This window comes from Zootoca vivipara, chromosome 12, assembly GCF_965207765.1.
Source record: "Zootoca vivipara chromosome 12, rZooViv2.hap1.1, whole genome shotgun sequence".
NCBI classification, from domain to species: domain Eukaryota; kingdom Metazoa; phylum Chordata; class Lepidosauria; order Squamata; family Lacertidae; genus Zootoca; species Zootoca vivipara.
Window position 1 is genome coordinate 51,232,183 of NC_142595.1, and position 20,461 is coordinate 51,252,643.

At 47.2% G+C, this 20,461-nt stretch overlaps 1 protein-coding gene across 2 annotated transcripts; it reads left to right on the forward strand.

Moving 5' to 3' along the window:
• On the forward strand, positions 1-20,120 carry LOC118095870 (asialoglycoprotein receptor 1). 2 transcript variants are annotated; one of them, XM_035137175.3, is made up of 9 exons: positions 1-114; positions 5,726-5,830; positions 7,431-7,556; positions 9,930-10,025; positions 12,572-12,643; positions 12,876-12,968; positions 14,166-14,308; positions 16,274-16,380; positions 18,739-20,120. In XM_035137175.3, exons 2-9 carry the CDS (start codon positions 5,758-5,760, stop codon positions 18,887-18,889), a joined length of 861 nt encoding a protein of 286 aa, XP_034993066.2. In that variant the 5' UTR covers positions 1-114; positions 5,726-5,757; the 3' UTR covers positions 18,890-20,120. The 2 variants fall into 2 exon arrangements, with proteins under 2 accessions (XP_034993066.2, XP_034993065.2); XM_035137174.3 differs by having other exon boundaries at positions 9-120.
• The last annotated feature ends 341 nt before the right edge of the window (positions 20,121-20,461 follow it).

The window sequence follows — 20,461 nt, forward strand, 5'->3', positions numbered from 1 at the left end:
AAGGCGGTGTATATTGACAGGGCAAAGATCACCGGCGAGCGCCAGGCCAAACTGGGAGACATCAGGAGGCCCTGGACACCCTCCCCCCCCCACCCGTGGGAGACGAGGAAAAAGGTAAAGGTAGGACTGGGGGAACTCCTAATCCCAGTTTGGGTTGGGGGCTGCTTGGTGGGGAAAAGGCTGCCCGGTGTGTCACCCACCCAGGAATTGGAACTTGGGTGGGTGGCGCTTTCGTGGTGAAAGGACAAAGGTGCCATTTTGGGGACAGGGTTTCAGGGCTTCTCGCTGCATTTTGAAGTCCTGGAATCCTAGAATGGTAGAGTTGGGAGGGACACCCAGGGGCCATCTAGTCCAACCCCCCCCCACAACGCAGGAATTGCAGCTGGAGAGTCCTTGACAGAGAGGCGCCTGAGCCTCTGCTGGAGGGGAGCCAGCCACCTTCCGAGGTCGGAGAACCAACTGTGGGGTCAGAAGGGGACCCCAGGGGTCATCCAGCTCAACCCGCCTCCAGAGGGAGTCCGTTCCGCTGCTGAACGGCTCTTGCCGTCAGAAAGCTCTACCTGAAGTTTTGTCGGGCTCTCCTTTCTCGGGACTCGAATCCACTGGTTCCGGGTGTCCCACCCTCCCTCTTAGGGAATCCGACAGAGGCACTGGGGGTCGGGGGTCGGGGGGGGGAGAGAGGTCTGCTAAGACACCTGAGGAGAAGGGCATTTGGGGGGCGAGTGAATTTCTGAAGTAGAAAACTTATGGGCGTCAGGCCCTGAGTCCGGCTGTGCCTGTTTACCAAGGTCGACTCCCTTATGTAGGTTTGTTATCTATGTAGACATAAATCTTAGGCTACAATTCTCCCTTTCCGCACGTTTTTTGTGTTGAATATATGTTATATGGTCATTTGTGGACCTAAGAGGTATCTCAAGCCATTTGCACATGCAGAATGTAGGCACCCTATATATAGAAAGGAGCAAACCCGGGATATTTTAGGGAGCAGGCTAGCAGGTCTGCTATTACTTACAATTCATAGGAGCCTACAAAGCACAAAGCACTATTGCCGTCTGTAGGTTTTATTTTACCGTTTTTAATCTTATATTTTGGAAATGTACATCCAGTTTTTTCCCCTTTAATTTTTTTGGGGCCCCCAAAAGAGTGGGGCCCTAAACTATGGCTTAGAATCATAGAATCATGGAGTTGGAAGAGACCACAAGGGCAATCCAGTCCAACCCCCTGCCAAGCAGGAAACACCATCAAAGCATTCTTGACATATATATGCCTGTCAAGCCTCTGCTTAAAGACCTCCAAAGAAGGAGACTCCACCACACTCCTTGGTAGAAAATTCCACTGCCGAACAGCTCTTACTGTCAGGAAGTTCTTCCTAATGTTTAGGTGGAATCTTCTTTCTTGTAGTTTGAATCCATTGCTCCGTGTTCGCTTCTCTGGAGCAGCAGAAAACAACCTTTCTCCCTCCTCTATATGACATCCTTTTATATATTTGAACATGGCTATCATATCACCCCTTAACCTTCTCTTCTCCAGGCTAAACATACCCAGCTCCCTAAGCCGTTCCCCTTAAGGCATCGTTTCCAGGCCTTTGACCATTTTGGTTGCCCTCTTCTGGACACATTCCAGCTTGTCAGTATCCTTCTTGAACTGTGGTGCCCAGAACTGGACACAGTACTCCAGGTGAGGTCTGACCAGAGCAGAATACAGTGGTACTATTACTTCCCTTGATCTAGACGCTATACTCCTATTGATGCAGCCCAGAATTGCATTGGCTTTTTTAGCTGCTGCATCACACTGTTGACTCATGTTTAGCTTATACGTAAACAAGCTTATACGCTTGTTTAGCTTACACGTAAATCCGGCACTGGGCTTGCATCTATGTAGACCTCTGTAGATCTATGTAGAACTTTAGAAGCGAGGGGCCCTAGGAGGGCTGTCATTGTATCCAATGAGTGTTTTTTTTTTTTTTTGCAAGCCACCCTCTGCAGATGTCTGGGGTTTCTTTTTTTATTGGACTTTATATGAATTAAGATTGCCGGAATTAAGATTGCCGGAAGAAATATCAACAACCAAAGATATGCAGATGACACAACCTTTATGGCAGAAAGTGAGGAGGAATTGAAGAACCTTTTAATGAGGGTGAAAGAGGAGAGCGCAAAATATGGTCTGAAGCTCAACATCAAAAAAACCAAGATCATCGCCACTGGTCCCATCACCTCCTGGCAAATAGAAGGGGAAGAAATGGAGGCAGTGAGAGATTTTACTTTCTTGGGCTCCTTGATCACTGCAGATGGTGACAGCAGTCACGAAATTAAAAGACGCCTGCTTCTTGGGAGAAAAGCAATGACAAACCTAGACAGCATCTTAAAAAGCAGAGACATCACCTTGCCTATGGTTTTCCCAGTAGTGATGTATGGAAGTGAGAGCTGTCCTCTGTCGTCCCCTTCTCCTAGTGCCCTCCATCTTTCCCAACATCAGGGTCTTTTCCAGGGAGTCTTCTCTTCTCATGAGGTGGCCAAAGTATTGGAGCCTCAGCTTCACGATCTGTCCTTCCAGTGAGCACTCAGGGCTGATTTCCTTCAGAATGGAGAGGTTTGATCTTCTTGCAGTCCATGGGACTCTCAAGAGTCTCCTCCAGCACCATAATTCAAAAGCATCCATTCTTCGGCGATCAGCCTTCTTGATGGTCCAGCTCTCACTTCCATACATCACTACTGGGAAACCATCATTTAAACATCCCTAAAATATCAATGACCTCCCTTCTTCTCCTTCCATGGTTCATTTTGCATATCATAAATCTCTGCATATTTTACCAAAAGCTATACCATTCAGTATTCCATTATATCATCCAACAAAACTTGTTTGCGCTGTTGAATTTATCTCAACGCTGCCCACGTTTTCAAACTTTGGGGCTTGGTTTGTCCACCCGATTGGCTCTCCATTGCATTCCAGAAGGGGAGCCATGATGCCGGATTCGGCCGGCGTATGATAAACAGAAACAAATGACCTTTCGCGGGTTAACGGCTGCTTCTGCATGTCCACAGCTGGGATTCCTGCCTTGCAGGGGGTTGGACTAGATGACCCTCGGGGGTTGCTTCCAATTCTATGATTCAGTTGCTAGGAAGCACAGGAGGAGGAGGGGGAAGAGCGACTCTCGCACTCAGGTCCTGCTGGTGTGTTTCCCACAATAGCCATCTGGGCAGCCGCTGTTGGAACAGGACGCTGGATGAGATGGCTCATGGGCCTGATCCTGCAGCCAGGCTCTGCTTAGGTTCTTAAGACCTCCAGAGCCAATCTTGTTGTCATTGTGCAGGAGCTGGTGGGAATGGAGTAGAAAGCTGGGGCGCCTTGGGAATGGTCTGCCCCAGGCAAAACCTAAATTTCTTGGGATGGCCCTGGTCTGGCCTGCCCATGTGTTTAATTTTAATTCAGGTTTTGCCAGCCTGGTACCTCTAAGTGTTTTGTGCAGTGTGGACTGAGAAAGTGTGATTGAAATCTATCTATCTATCTATCTATCTATCTATCTATCTATCTATCTATCATCTATCATCTATCTATCTATCTATCTATCTACCGTGTTTCTCCTAAAATAAGACACGTCTTATATTTATTTTTCCTCTAAAAAAATACATCACGGCTTATTTTCGGGGGATGTCTTATTGTTAAGTATGGTACGGGGCTTTCTTGCGCCGCCCGCTGAGCCTGCTGCTGGGTCCCAGGGCTTCATGCGGCACGGCTGTGGCTCCTGCCGGCTCCTGCCGGCTCCTGCAGCTTCGTGCGCCGTCCGCTGCTGGGTCCTGGGGCTTTACGCAGCGCGGCGCGGCTGAGGCTGCTGCTGGCTGCTGCCGGCTCCTGTGGCTTCGCGCGCCGCCCGTTGAGCCCGCTGCCTGGTCCTGGGGCTTCGTGCGGCGCGGCTGAGGCTGCTGCTGCTGGTTCCTGCGGCTTCGCGCGCCGCCTGCTGCCGGGTCCCTGGGCTTCACGCGGTGCGGCGTGGCGTGGCTGGGGCTGCTGCCGGCTCCTGCCAGGTGCTGCGGCTTCGTGCGCCGCCCGCTGAGCCCGCTGCCGGGTCCCTGGGCTTCACGCGGCGCGGCTGGGACTGCTGCCGGCTCCTGCCGAGTCCTGTGGCTTCGCGCGCCGCGCCGCACCGCATGAAGCCCAGGGACCCAGCAGCGGGCGGCGCGCGAAGCCGCAGGACCCGGCAGGAGCCAGCAGCCTCAGCCGTGCCGCGCGAAGCCCCAGGACCCGCTGCTGGGTCCCTGGGCTTCACGCAGTGCAGCGCGGCGCAGCTGGGGCTGCTGCCGGCTCCTGCCGGCTCCTGCGGCTTCGCGCGCCACCCGCTGCCGGATCCTGGGGCCCGTTCAGCCGGAGCTCCGCGCGTCGCTGTGCTGGGGCTCCCGCTGTGCTGGGGCTCGGCGCGGCGCGCGCTGCTGCGTTTGTCGGCTCGCTCTGGGTCGTCCCGCTGGCTCCCCCAACACGTCTTATTTTGGGGGGATGTCTTACATTTTTTGGCCTTCAAAAGATCGTGCCATGGCTTATTTTAGAGGCACGTCTTATTTTAGGAGAAACACGGTATCTATCTATCTATCTATCTATCTATCTATCTATCTATCTATCCATCCATCTATCTCAATCTCAATATACTTTATTCGACCGATAGGCAGAAACAAAAAACATTTCTCAATACAAAGATAAACATATAAAACTGAAGGCATCAGAGGGATACATAAAAATATAAAAATATAAAACTGAAGGCATCAGAGGGATACATAAATGGGGTATGACCGCGCTACTAAACCTCCTACAGATAACCCACATCAAAACATTCGATTATACGTTTCCGACACTTGAGTGCCAGGAAGAGGAATTTAGCCACTGAGAAGGTTATTTTCCCAGTGGGCTTGTTGAGCAAATATGCTGCCTGCCATTCTCTTGGTCGGGAACTAAACTGAGATAAATACGGGTCTATAAGATATTGCCTTAAATCATTATAAAAGGGACAACTCAGTAGAATGTGTTCTGTGGTTTCGACCTCACCCAAGGCACAATGGCACATTCTCTGACCGTATGGGACTCCTCCAAATCTTCCCCTCAAAACCGCCAAATCAAGGACATTCAGTCTAGCCGCAATAATTAGTCTGCGGTATTACACGTAGTGGATATCCGCCAGGTAACGGGCTGGTGCAGACCGATACACCTGCTCCCCTAAAAACATCCCAGATTTCATGCGGGCTATGTCCTCCTGTCTGGCGATATCCCCCAATCTCTGAGCAATCATCGCTTTAGCGCGGCTGTATCTATCATCTATCTATCTATCTACTGTATATTCCTGCGTATAAGACTACTTTTTAACCCAGGAAAATCTTCTCAAAAGTCGGGGGTCGTCTTATACGCCGGGTCGTATTTCTTATACGGCGAGTATATCCCAAACTCTATATTTTAACTGGAAAAGTTGGGGGTCGTCTTATACGCCCAGTCGTCTTATACGCCGGAATATACGGGTATCTATCTATCTATCTATCTATCTATCTATCTATATCTTTTGGGGGCTACTGTGCCTTCAATTAGAAGCTCCTTCCCTCCATGCAAGGTCCGATGAGAGTTGTAATTCAAAACAACTGAACTGGAGGGCACCGGGTTGAGAAGCCTAGCTTAATCCATCCTTTAGCACCGTGTTCTGCCTCCTCGTCGGATTCTGACCTGCAGGCATCAGTGTTCCGTGTCTTTCCAGGCGCCTGGTCTCGTTCGGGAGCCAGAGTCACGATGAGTCAGGACTACCGAGATCTTGCAGCTGTGGACGTGGAGGACGACGAAGACGAAATACAGCTCCGAAAAGGTGTGTAGCCCAGGCAGGATTTTGAAAAGACGTGTGGGGAACTGGGTGCGCATAGGTAAAGGCTCGTAAGAAGTCTCCTTCTGGCATGCTTGCAAAGAATCGTAGAATTGTAGAGTTGGAACTGAGTCTCTTGGGATTGCTGATCGGAAGGTTAGCGATTCGAATCCCCGCGACAGGGTGAGCTCCCGTTGCTCTGTCCCAGCTGCTGCCAACATAGCAGTTTGAAAGCACACCCAAAAGTGCAAGTAGATAAACATGTACCACTACAGCGGGAAGGTAAACGGCGTTTCTGTGTGCTCTGGTTTCCGTCACGGTGTCCCGTTGCACCAGAAGCGGTTTATTCCTGCTGGCCACATGACCCGGAAAGCTGTCTGTGGACAAAGGCCGGCTCCCTCGGCCTGAAAGCGAGATGAGTGCTGCAACCCCATAGTTGCCTTTGACTGGACCTAACCGTCCAGGGGTTCTTTGACTTTTTTTACCTAGTTCAACCTGCTACAAGATAATATTAATGGGGTCCTCGTGAGATGGACCAGGATCGTGACAGTTACGGTAGCAATGCTATGTTGACCTGTGTCCACTTTTCCAAAACAGCAAGGGCTAATTCAGGATTGATTCCTTCCAAGAATTAAGCATATCATACGGTCAATTCTAACTCTATTATAACACCATAAAACTTAGATTGACTTTCCTCTAGCCTTTTTCTCTGGAATTGGGATTCCTTGGGGCTACTGTGCCTTCAGTTAAAAGGTTCCTTCCTCCCTCCCTCCCTCCCCTCCCCTTCCCTTCCCTTCCTCCTCTCCCTCCACCCCACTGTACCTGCTCTGTCTTTTAGCACTTCCTGTTCAGTGACGCTGGGAAATTAGTCATGACTTGTCATGTGATTAGTCAGCAGTAAAAGAGGCAGAAGAATGCCGATAATTAAGATTACAGGGGACCTTGTAATTATCGGGGAGGAAACATTTCAAAGAGCTGTTGGCTATGTGGAAAAATGCTGCTGGATAAAATGTGCAATATGTTTTAAGTCCACTTCCAGCTGATTGTGGCAAAGTAATGTCTTCGCATTCCTAAAGAGCCTACGGGAATAGCTCTGTGGCCATGTAATTATGGGCTACTTCGGACCAAACTGTACTAGGAATTTGTAATTCAACAAATCAGTATGGCAAATTCAGCCAACACTTTCCCCCTCTCATAATCTTTCTGCCTCTGATCCCTGTCCCTCCCCCTCCTCTTCCTCTCAAATTGGGGTCTGCTTTCAGTCACCCTTCCTCTGAGCTACCCCTCCATCTATGAATTCTGCTCACTCCGCAGCCTTCCCTACAAAACTCCTCCTTTCCTTTAGGGCCTGTGTGAAACCACTTTCCCCCGAGTAACAATTTCCCCTTCCCTCAAAGAAGCTGGCCTGCAAACATCCCGACCGTTTTTGCTTCCATGATAACTTGGAATGCTCATAAGCACCACTGCGTTGCAGCCAAGTGGTGTCAGAAGTGTCAAGCAACGTTGACAGATAGAAGAGGGTAAATTACTGGAGAAGATCTAAAACACGTAGGAGAGGCAGGCTGGAGTTGAGTGTGGATTCCTGACCGATGGACCTTCTCCCCAGCCTCCCAGAAACGCTCCCCAGGACTATCATGGAGGCAACGAATCTGCCCCAGCCGTCGCCTGGTCCTGATCCTGCTGGGAGTGAGCGCTATCCTCACCATCGCAATCATTGTCTTTGGCGCCAAAGGTGAGTGCTTCAAGGATTGAGGGATGATGTGGGGAAATGACATTAAGAAAATAATAATGATGAGAAAAGGGCGGGGTGCAGTGGGAGAATATCGAAGATCAAGGGGGTAGGCGGATATCGAAGGAAGGGATGAGTGTTCAATGAAAAGGCCTCAGGCAGAGGATGAGAAGTGCAATGAAGAGTCTGTGTTTATAAAATTCTGCATGGGCTGGATTTGTTTTACTGCTTTATTTGATGTTTCAATTTGTGTTTTTTTTATTAAATTCATTTAAATTCGAACATCCACCAACATATAAATCATTCTACAGATTTACAGACAAACATACAAAACACTTACCAACACACGAACGCCTACATTACATTGCATTAAAGTACGCATACCAAAATATATCCATTTCATCCAAATTCATTCTTTGCGAATATAACTTATTACAACAATAGCAATAAGAAAAATATATGTTCATACTTTTTAGCCCTCTGATCTTGACAACTAGGGCTAAATTCTATAATAATCTTGATTCTTGAACTTCCCTATTTATCTCTCCATTAAACTCGACGAGAAGAATAAAAAATAAAAAATAAAGGTAAGACATAGACTTCAACTATTTTGACTCTATTCCTCATAACAAAAGCTTTTAATACCATTTTAATGCTTCCACTTTGCCATATATAACAAGAGTTATTCTAGTGTGAAGACTGTGTTGGTCTGTTAGATAAGACAAAAAACACATCTGGTGGGAGTGTAACAAAATTGAAAAATTTTGGAATGAAATCCATTCAGAAATAGAAACTATCTTTAAAATCAAATTCCATAAAACAACCGAAGCATATCTCTTGGGTATAACTACCCCAGATATGCCCAAAAGAATGACAAATTATTTTTTATATGCCTCAGCAGCTGCTAGAATTATCATAACATCACATTGGAAAAGTGCAATAACACCTAGCAATAATAATAATAATAATAATAATAATAATAATAATAATAATCCTTCCAGCAGCACCTTAAAGACCAACTACGTTTTTTTATTTTGGTATATCTGGAAGGAATTTTTTTATTTTGTTTCGACTACATCAGACCAACACGGCTACCTACCTGCACCTAGCAAAAAAGAATGGTTTTATAAAATCTTAGAGTTTACAGAACTGGCTTACCTCTCAGAAAAAGTAAAAGATAATCCGAGAAATAGATTTATAGAGGAATTGGAATGTTTCAGATTGTTGTAAACCATTTTGAGCTGGTAAAATACAAAGTGGCATAGAAATGAAATGAAAAATAATTATAAAGGACCACCTCTTTCCATATGAACCGACCCGGACCCTGAAATCATCTTCTGAGGCCCTCCTTCGTGGTCCGGAGGGTGGCAACACGAGAACGGGGCCTTCTCTATGGTGGCTTCCCCCAGGGAAGTTCGCCTGGCGCCTTCATTGTACACCTTTAGGCGCCAGGCAAAAACGTTCCTTTTTAACCAGGGCTTTGGTTGACCTGATCAACATCCCATACCCTTTTAAAATATGGCTCTTTGGGGGGGGGAAGGGTATTATTGGGTTATTGATTTTATTTTTATTTTTTATACTGTGATCCTTTTATGTGAACCGCCCTGAGACCTCCGGGGATAGGGCAGTATATAAATTCTAATAATAATAATATTCAATTGCACACACAAAAAGGCTCCTAGAAGTTCCATTGCGGTGACCACAACCTAGGTTTAAGGTGTCATTTGGCAACTAGCTTATTTATCTGAGTTTCTAACCCTGGCTAGGCTCTGAATGTTGGTTGCTGGTGTTATGAGGTCTAAAATGTACCAGGCAAACACATACATGAATAAATATATAAACCACATGTCTGAAACAGTACAGGAAAACAGTCCTAAAGCCATTTTGACTCTTTCAGTGACATCAAATATTCCTTTGCAGTTTGGATGGAAATGGGAAAAGCTTCCTCGTCGTTTCTGGGCCCCCATCATTCTGCCCGGACACTGAGGTCCAGCGCTGAGGGCCTTCTGGCAGTTCCCTCCCTGCGAGAAGCAAAGCTACAGGGAACTAGCCAGAGGGCCTTCTCGGTGGTGACGCCCGCCCTGTGGAACGCCCTCCCTTCAGATGTCAAAGAGATAAATAACTACCTGACATTTAGAAGTCATCTGAAGGCAGCCCCGTTTAGGGAAATTTTTAATGTGTGACATTTTAATGTATTTTAAATTTTTGTTGGAAGCTGCCCAGAGTGGCTGGGGAAACCCAGCCAGATGGGCAGGGTACAAATAATAAATTATTATTATTATTATTATTATTATTATTATTATTATTATTATTATTATTAGCTGGATCCAGCAGACCTCCTCTTACTACGTTATTACATCCTTAACCCCACCGCAGGCAGTAAACGCAGCTCTCAGCTATCGGGGATGCGCGATACGCTTACGAGCCTGAATCAAAGTATTGGTGATGGGATCGTCTCCCTCCAGCAGAAGGGTAAGTAAAGGACGTATTGCGTACCCTCCAACATTTCTCTGATGAAAATAGGGACGTCCCGAGGAGAATGGCAGATGACGTTGATGGGCTATAATATCCTGAAATGGCTAAAATGACCGTAAGAGTCAGAAATCAGGAAGAGCAAAATTTTAATAAGGAATGGGGAGAATTTATAACTTATCTTAAAGGCCAGGCTTCCTCAACCTCAGCCCTCCAGATGTTTTGAGACTGCAGTTCCCGAAGAACTTCCACTTGATCGCGGAGCTGGACGGACAGGAGATTCCCGGCTCCGGGAACCTCCGGCGCTTTGAAGGCAAGGGAGACGCCGCAACGGTGATGCGGGCTTCCACAGAACCCTCAGATAGTGCGTTCTGAGGACTGGATTCGGCGGGTGTCTGGACGTTTCCTCTACTCCCCGGTAAACCCTAGTAAGGGCTGCAGTTCCCAGCATCCCTGACCACTGGTCCTTCTACCTAGGGATCATGGGAGTTGTAGTCCCAAAACATCTGGAGGGCCGAGGTTGAGGAAGCCTGTTAAAGACTGCTGTAAACAGTTAAAATCACTACAGTGGTACCCCGGTTCACGAACTTAATCCGTCCCGGAAATCTGTTCTTAAACCGAAACTGTTCTTAAACCGAGGCTCGCTTTCCCTAATGAGGCCTCCCGCTGCCGTTCAGATTCCATTCTTAGACTGAGGTAAAGTTCTCAAACCGGGACACTATTTTTGGTTTTGCAGAGTTCGTAAACTGAATCGTTTGTAAACAGGACTGTTTTTAAACTGAGGTACCAATGTAGAAGGATTGGAATATCACTTGTAGTTTAAGGGTGAATTCTGGACAAAATGGAAGAAGCAAAGCATTTGGGTTATTATAAAAAAAATGCAGGACTCACAACGGGGAGGATGAGAGTCCAGGAGATTCCTTGGAATCCTGTTTTTTCAAATAAATAAATAAATTTAATAATACTGTAATAAAAAAGAAAATTGGGGTGTCCTATTCTATCATAATAATAATGTTTATACCCCACCCAACTAACTTTATATTATTAAACATTAAAATAAAACCTTCCCTCTACAGGGCTGCCTTCAGATGTCTTCTAAAGGTTGTCTAATTACTTATCTCCTTCGCTCGGGGGGTCACATAACTCCATACCCTCCAACATTTCTCCAATGGCAATAGGGACGTCCTAAGGAAAAGCGGGGAATTCTGGGATCAAATCAGAGACCGGGGCAACTTCTCTGAACAGGGACTGTCCCTGGAAAATAGGGGCACTTGGAAGGTCTGGCAATAGTGGGCTTCAACTGAAATTGAAACTTGCTCTGTATTGCTTGCCCACACTGGAGTCCTTGCGAGCAGGTGATGCGAGGCCCGCTCTGCGAGTTAGCTGGAAGCAGAATTAAAAGGCACAACTCTGTATTGGCTATGATTCATGCATTGCAGGGGGTTGGACTAAATGGCCCTTGGGGTCCCTTCCAACTCTACAGTTCTGTAATTCTATCAATATATTGCTATACAGTGGTACCTTGGTTCTCAAACTTAATCCATTCCAGAAGTCCGTTCCAAAACCAAGGCACGCTTTCCCATAGAAAGTAATGCAAAACGGATTAATTGATCCATAAAATGAAAGCAAACGAGACCATTGATCAATAAAATGAAAGCAATAAACAATGTACTGCAGTCACACACACAATCAATCAATCAATTAGTAGCTGAACTGGGTTCCACACAGTCACAAAAGAAAAAAAGAGCTGAAAAACACAAACACAAAATAAATAGCAAGAACAGACAGACCTCAGTGTAGCACTCAAAATGGAAATGTGGAACTCAAAACGGAAGCGTAACACTCAAAACGGAAGCATGGCACTCAAAATGGAGCACGTTCGGCTTCCGAAAAAGTTTGCAAACCGGAACTCTTACTTCCGAGTTTGCAGCATTTGGGTTCCAAGTTGTTTGAGTACCAAGGCGTTTGAGAACCAAGGAACAACTAAAAACTGTTAGCAGCCACCAGGAATAGCATCCCTGGTTATTTGGGTGACATGGTTTTTTAAAAATTGAGCGTTGTTTTTTTTAATCGTATATTAAAAAATGCAGCCAACAACTGCAGCCTCTCTGAGCCATGATTCCTGTATTGGAGAATCGCTGCTGCCAGTCTGTGTCAACGGCACTAAGCTAGGTGGAGCTAGGGTCTCTGATTCAGTATGAGGTGGCTGCCGTCTGGGCTCTTGCAGTATTACACCACAGCCCAAGACCTCCTGTAATGTTTCCCTCCCACTGAATCCCAGTTCAGAAAAGGTCCCCTGCCATGTTAATTAACAGTTCCCTCCTCCTTTTCGCTCTTCCGTCACTTCCCGTTCAGGGTGACGGCAGCATTCCCGAAGAAGGATGCTGAAGGCGCCTCGATCGATCAGTCCCCAAGCGCTAAGACAGGCGATGGGGGAGATGGGGAAGGCTTTGGCGGGGTGGGGTGGGGGCCACGAGAGAAGACAGGCAACAGCTGCACACCAGCTCGGACCACCTTGCCACCTGACCCCACTTTGTGCATTGCAGGGACGGACACGGCGGCGAAGATCACGCAGCTGGAGGGGAAGGTGAAAAAGCTGACGGAGGAAGCAGAAGCAGGTAAGTTGGGGAGAGAAAACAGGTTGCAATTTTTTTTACGGTAAAAGAAGTCCACTGAGAACTGGGGCAATTGCTTTTCCCTCCAAGTGATCCCAAATTGGAGAGGGGGGTGGTTTCATCTGCACCGGACGTTAGTGTGAATTAGGACCTGCTTGTGTGTGTGTTTCCTTTTATTTACCGGTCTCCACATAAACAGCTTCCTCCTCTCCCCCTCTCTTTTCGCCTTTGCCAGCCAAGACACGGCTCCTGGCCCAGATGATAGCCTTGCAAAGGAGCTTTAGAGGCATGAATTGCGACTTGCAGAACTTCAAAAACAACCGAACAGGTCAGGAGTGTGTGTGTGGGGGGGTCTGGAAAGCAGAGTACCTGAGTATTCAAGGCACTGTGGGAATGTTCAGGGCGACAGGAGAGGATATATTGTTTATTCATATCCTTCCTAACTTGCACTAGCAAGTTCCTTTACTTAGCAGAGTGCATTCCCCTCTACACAGCAGAAAACTCGTTGCAAACTCGTGCAAGTTTCTGTAGACAATACGCAATTCAATCTGGCAGAAGCGCCGAATCGTGACCCGTGCGTGCGCAGAAATCGTGACCCCTCCTGCACAGATCACGTTTGCACCCCGAGCGTCCACTGTACATCGATTCATAACTCTTAACGGAAGGCACTGGCACTAATTGAGCCCCCGCAAGAGAAGGGAGTTGGTCCCCCAACCCTATACCATCCCGACCCAGCCAGAGGATTTAATTTCAGTCAGCTCCCACGGAGCCATCCAGTCACATAGCCAGGAGAAGAGAAGGTTAAGGGGTGATATGATAGCCATGTTCAAATATATAAAAGGATGCTGTATAGAAGAGGGAGAAAGGTTGTTTTCTGCTGCTCCAGAGAAGCGGACACGGAGCAATGGATTCAAGCTACAAGAAAGAAGATTAGGAAGAACTTCCTGACAGTAAGAGCTGTTCGGCAGTGGAATTTGCTGCCAAGGAGTGTGGTGGAGTCTCCTTCTTTGGAGGTCTTTAAGCGGAGGCTTGACAGCCATCTGTCAGGAATGCTTTGATGGTGTTTCCTGCTTGGCAGGGGGTTGGACTGGATGGCCTCTTGTGGTCTCTTCCAACTCTATGATTCCTCTATGATTAAGGCACCACTTGTCTGCAAAAACCACACACAAAGCGGTTTACAAAAAAGACGAAACGGTAACATTGTGACTAAGAAGAATTAACAACAGCGATTTGAGGCTCTTGAAAAGGGATTGCAACATTCGAAAAGTTGAAAACAACCATAGGCTAAAAACAGATGAACGCTCGCATGACTTTTCTAAACAACTGGGTAGGCTAAACATGTAAATAGCTGGATAAGAAACCCCTAACCACGACCCACAAACCCCCTAACCCTAACCGCTGCACAACCCTGGTTCGATCCAACATTAGTCAGAGAAGTCCCACTGAAATTGGTGGACCTCGGTTGTTTCATTGGTACTGCTCAGAGTTTGACTAACGCTTTCCTTTCTGTCACTCGGTCTCGCAGAGGCCTGCTGCCCCAAAGGGTGGGACGTCTTTCGGAAAAGCTGTTACTGGGAGTCTCGACTCGGGAGGCCCTGGGAGGAAGCCAAGGCTGACTGCGAAGCCCGAGATGCTCACCTGGTGATCATCAACTCCTATGAGGAACAGGTAGCGGCCTGGGGATTTTGCAGGTCTGCCCCTGAGCTGTGGGTTTGGTGGTTGGGTTGTTTAGTCGTGTCCGACTCTTCGTGACCCCATGGACCAGAGCACGCCAGGCACTCCTGTCTTGCACTGCCTCCCGCAGTTTGGTCAGACTCATGTTCGTAGCTTCGAGAACACTGTCCAACCATCTCGTCCTCTGTCGTCCCCTTCTCCTTGTGCCCTCCATCTTTCCCAACATCAGGGTCTTTTCCAGGGAGTCTTCTCTTCTCATGAGGTGGCCAAAGTATTGGAGCCTCAGCTTCAGGATCTGTCCTTCCAGTGAGCACTGATTTCCTTCAGAATGGATAGGTTTGATCTTCTTGCAGTCCATGGGACTCTCAAGAGTCTCCTCCAGCACCAGAATTCAAAAAGCATCAATTCTTCGGCGATCAGGTGGTAGGGAGGGGTAAAATGTGAGGTGCCGTCTCTGTTCTTGCAGACCCTCCTGGGTGTTAAGATCAGCAGAGGAGGCCCCCTTAAAATCATAGAATGGTAAAGTTGGAAAGGAACCTGAGGGTCATCTAGTCCAACCCCATGCAATGCGGGAATCTTTTACCCAACCTGGGGCTCAAACCCACAACCCTGAGGTTAGGAGTCTCATGCTCTACCGACTGAGCTATCGCTGACTGTACTGACTGAGCATTGCAAGGAATTGGGCTAGACAACCCGCAGGGACTGTTCCAACTCTGCGGCTCTATGATTCTATGAATGAAGGAGTCTCAGCTAAAGCATCCATAACAGACGGCCATCCAACCTCTGCTTAGAAACCTCCAAGGAAGGAGAGACCATCATCTCCCATGCCCGATTCCCTCAACCATTCCTCATAAAGCTTGGCTTCCACCAGTTTGGTGTCGTAGTTGCGTGTACAGTCAAACCTCGGTTGTCAGACATAACCCGAAACATTCGACCACCGAGGCAAGGTTAAGGGGTGATATCATAGCCATGTTCAAATATATGAAAGGATGTCATATGGAGGAGGGAGAAAGATTGTTTTCTGCTGCTCCAGGGAAGCGGACACGGAGCAATGGATTCAAACTTCAAGAAAGAAGATTCCACCTAAACATTAGGAAGAACTTCCTGACAGTAAAAGCTGTTCGGCAGTGGAATTTGCTACCAAGGAGTGTGGTGGAGTCTCCTTCTTTGGAGGTCTTTAAGCAGAGGCTTGACAGGCATATGTCAAGAATGCTTTGATGGTGTTTCCTGCTTGGCAGGGGGTTGGACTGGATGACCCTTGTGGTCTCTTCCAACTCTATGATTCTATGGCTTCCGATTGGTTGCAGGAGCTTCTTGCACTCAAGTGGAATCCGCACCGGACTTTCGGGTTCCGAAAAACTTTCAAAAACCAGAGCATTTACTTCCGGGTTTTCGGCGTCAGGAGACGAAATGTTCAAAAACTAAGCCATTCGAGAACCGAGGTTTGACTGTATTAGTGATAATAACATATCAAAGAATGCATTCTGTAGTAGTGGAACATTGCTTTGCAAAAATGGGTATCTGACGCAAATGTACAAAAAAGATTAGGTGGAATCTAATATGCTGGTGAATTTTGCAATTTTTTTTGCTGACAAATCCTGCAATTTTCAGTGTCAGTATGATATGCAAAAATACATTCACTAGGGTAAGATATGCATGAGAATGTATATTAAAATGTAGGTTATCATCACTGTAACATTAGGGATTTTTGTTGTTCTTGTTGCAATAATGTGTCTGTTAGTCACAATTGCATACAAAAAAGTAGTGTGTATAGCAGGACGAATTTGCCCTAAAATGCTGATGGATTTTTGTAGTTGCTGTTGTTGTTTTTAATTGCAAACTGATGTGGAAATGTCCAGAACTGGATTTAAGATTTAAAAAAATGAGAAACAGAGCTGACTGAACCTAGCGCTGTCCTCTCTTAATGTTTTCTACTCTGTGTTTTTTTTCTCACGCCAGCGATTTGTGGCCGTCCGTGTGCGCCCACAGTTTATGTGGATCGGCTTGAGTGACGCTACCGGGAGCTGGAAGTGGGTGGACGGGACCCCCTACACCGTTCGCCGAGAGTAAGTTCGCGGGCGGCAGTGCGGCCAACCCATAATGCAATGCGGGGCACGCTGGAGGCTGGTGCCGTAAAACAGCCGGCCCCTGCTAGAATGGCCACATTCACACCATACATTCAAAGCCCTGTGACACAACTATAAAGAGACTGGCTTCCCCCAGAGGATTCTGGGAGCTGTGGCTTGTTAAGGGCGCTGAGAGTTGTGAGGAAAGACCCCTATACCCCCCCATGATGCCACTTTCAGTGGTCATCCCTTGCCCCAAAGGATTCTGGGAGCTTGTTCAGAGCGCTGAGATTTCTGAGGAGATGCCTGTTCCCCTCAGAGAACCACAATTCCCAGAATTCCCTGGGAAGAGGAATTGACTGTTAAACTAATCTGTGCATTGTAGCTCTATGAGGGGAATGGGGGGGTCTGCTGGCAACTCTCAATAATAATAATAATAATAATAATAATAATAATAATAATAATAATAATGCAGCCACTGAGGGCGGCTTCCAACAAAACATTAAAATACAGAAATCCATCAAACATTAAAAGCTTCCCTAAACAGGGCTGCCTTCTAAAGGTCTGGTGATTGTTTTTCTCTTTGACCTCTGGTGGGAGGGTGTTCCACAGGGCGGGTGCCACTACCGAGGAGGCCCTCTGCCTGGTTCCCTGTAACTTGGCTTCACGTAGCGAGGGAACCATAGAATCATAGAATCATAGAGTTGGAAGAGACCACAAGGGCCATCCAGTCCAACCCCCTGCCAAGCAGGAAACGCCATCAAAGCATTCTTGACATATGCCTGTCAAGCCTCTGCTTAAAGACCTCCAAAGAAGGAGACTCCACCACACTCCTTGGCAGCAAATTCCACTGCCGAACAGCTCTTACTGTCAGGAAGTTCTTCCTGATGTTTAGGTGGAATCTTCATTCTTGTAGCTTGAATCCATTGCTCCATGTCCGCTTCTCTGGAGCAGCAGAAAACAATCTTTCTCCCTCCTCTATATGACACCCTTTTATATATTTGAACATGGCTGGAATATCACCCCTTAACCTTCTCTTCTCCAGGCTAAACATACCCAGCCGTTCCTCATAAGGCATCGTTTCCAGGCCTTTGACTATTTTGGTTGCCCTCCTCTGGACACGTTCCAGCTTGTCAGTATCCTTCTTGAACTGTGGTGCCCAGAACTGGACACGGTACTCCAGGTGAGGTCTGACCAGAGCAGACTACAGTGGTACTATTACTTCCCTTGATCTAGATGCTATACTCCTATTGATGCAGCCCAGAATTGCATTGGCTTTTTTAGCTGCTGCATCACACTGCTGACTCATGTCAAGTTTGTGGTCTACCAAGACTCCTAGATCCTTTTCACATGTACTGCTCTCAAGCCAGGTGTCTCCCATCCTGTATTTGTGCCTTCAGCGCTGGACCTCAGTGACCGGGCAGAACGATGGGGGTGGAGACACTCCTTCAGGTATACTGGACCGAGGCCATTTAGGACTTTAAAGGTCAACACCAACACTTTGAATTGTGCTCGGAATTGTGCTCTCAGCACCCTTAACCAGCCACAGCTCCCAGAATCCTTTGGGGGAAGCAGCTGCTTTGCTTTTTCTATATTCTCTGGTTGACCTCTGTTATTTTCTCCTACTGATAGACAACCTACACGAGGACTCTATAGGGGCTCTTGGATCCCCCATAAGGGAAAAAGGAGCAGTTCCCCCCCCCCTTATAACAAGGGCATGGGGAGGTGGTCATCAAAGGATGTGCTTTAGCCTTGTTGTAAGAACCTAACCCTAATTCAACACAATTCAAAGTGTTGGTGTTGACCTTTAAAGCCCTAAACGGCCTCGGTCCAGTATACCTGAAGGAGTGTCTCCACCCCCATTGTTCAGCCCGGACACTGAGATCCAGCACCGAGGGCCTTCTGGCGGTTCCCTCACTGTGAGAAGTGAGGTTACAGGGAACCAGGCAGAGGGCCTTCTCGGTAGTGGCACCAGCCCTGTGGAACGCCCTTCCATCGGAGGTCAGGGAGATGAACAACTACCTGACATTTAGAAAACATCTAAAGGCAGCCCTGTTTAGGGAAGTTTTTAATCTGTGATATTTTAATGTATATTGGTAATTGTTGGAAGCCGCCTAGAGTGGTGGGGGGAACCCAGCCAGATGGGCGGGGTATTAATAATAATAATAATAATAATAATAATAATAATAATAACAATAATAATAATAACCCTAACCCCTGTCCCTCTGGACCTAGAACTCAACCTCTGCGCCCATTCGCTAAGAACCGTAGTGGGGAATTTTGTGCCCTCGCTTTCCGTGATTGAACCTGGAGGTGTTTGAGAGTCATAATCTGTGGTTTCTCTTCTTTGCCTTCCAGGGACTGGTCCCCAGGCCAGCCAGATAACTGGTACGGCCACAGGCTCGGAGGAGGAGAGGACTGTGCCCACCTCCACCACGACGGCCGCTGGAACGACGACCACTGCTCTCGCAACTACGGCTGGGTCTGCGAGATGGAGGCAGTGGAATAAGGGGGGGGAGAGCCTGCCCTTTGACCCCTGGCTCCATGAAACTGAGTTCTCACCAGTTGCTGAGGGATCCTGGGGGGCAATGGGAGCAATTTGGCTGCCTTTTGCCTGGGGAGATTCTTCACTTTCCTCTCAAACAAACCCCTCTTACCTACTGTGTCCTAAAACATAGCCAGCCATACAAAGCCCTCCGTACTTGACTGCAAAATAAAAAAATTCCTTCAGTAGCACCTTAAAGACCAACTAAGTTTTTATTTTGGTATGAGCTTTCATGTGCATGCACACTTCTTCAGATACACTGGAAACAGAAGTGTCAGACCCTTATATATATACAGAGGGCGGTGGGGGTGGGTGGGAATGGGTGATGGGCTGATGGGAGTGGTAAACCTGTGGATGGCTGTTAACGGCTGCTGATGACTGCAATTAGTCCTGGGGGGGGGGGGGGGGAAGCATCAGGAACCATAAGACAGAGAAACCAGTAGGAGAACACTTCAATCTCCCAGGACATTCTACACAAGATCTCAAAGCAGCTGTTTTATTACAGAGAAATTTCAGGAACAGACTGGAAAGAGAAGTTGCTGAATTGGAACTCATTACCAAGCTTAAAACCATGGAGCCACCTGGGATGAATAGAGACATCGGATTCTTATCTCATTATCAAGCTTTCTTTAGCGCCTCAGCCCTTGTTTTTTCCCCCAGGACTAATTGCAGTCATCAGCAGTCGTTAACAGCCATCCACAGGTTTACCACTCCCATCAACCCATCACCCATTCCCACCCACCCCCACCACCCTCTGTATATATAAGGGTCTGACACTTCTGTTTCCAGTGTATCTGAAGAAGTGTGCATGCACACGAAAGCTCATACCAAAATAAAAACTTAGTTGGTCTTTAAGGTGCTACTGAAGGAATTTTTTTATTTTGCTTCGACTCAGACCAACACGGCTACCTACCTGTAACTCGTACTTGACTGCGTTATTTCATTTATATTTTTTTAAACCCAAGTTCTAATTTTCTACACCGGCCATGGGTACCCAGAACCGCAGCATGGAGTCTCGATTCCCCTGTTGTGACTCTGCCTCCAACCATTAACGACACAGCCAGGGCCGGATTGATACCTTTAGAGGCCCCTAAGCAGCACTTAAAGGATTTTGGTGCCCCCGTGGATATCTAATTCAGAATGCAAACCAGAATAAACCGTGTAATAAAATTTTATTTTTTCGAGGTGAAACAGAGCCTACGGTAGGGTGGGAAAGAATGTTTATTTTTGCATACTTCCACTTTATCTGCATTTGGGGGGAAATTCTCCTACTTTTCCCGATTACAAAGTCTCTGATCAGATCGTCAAAACTAATCTTATGTAACACATCTGCTTCTACCTGTATTCTTGGTAGAGATCAGGAATCCGGCCTGCCTCCTCGTTGCACAGTTGCTCTGTTTGGATTTTAAATAGACTTCTTCAGCTGAGAAAATGAACGCTCGGCTGAGCGGTTGGTGACCATTAACATTAAAAAAAGGCAATGCACATATTCTGTGGTGCATTCCCCCTTCCCTTGACGCCCTAAGCATGGGCTTA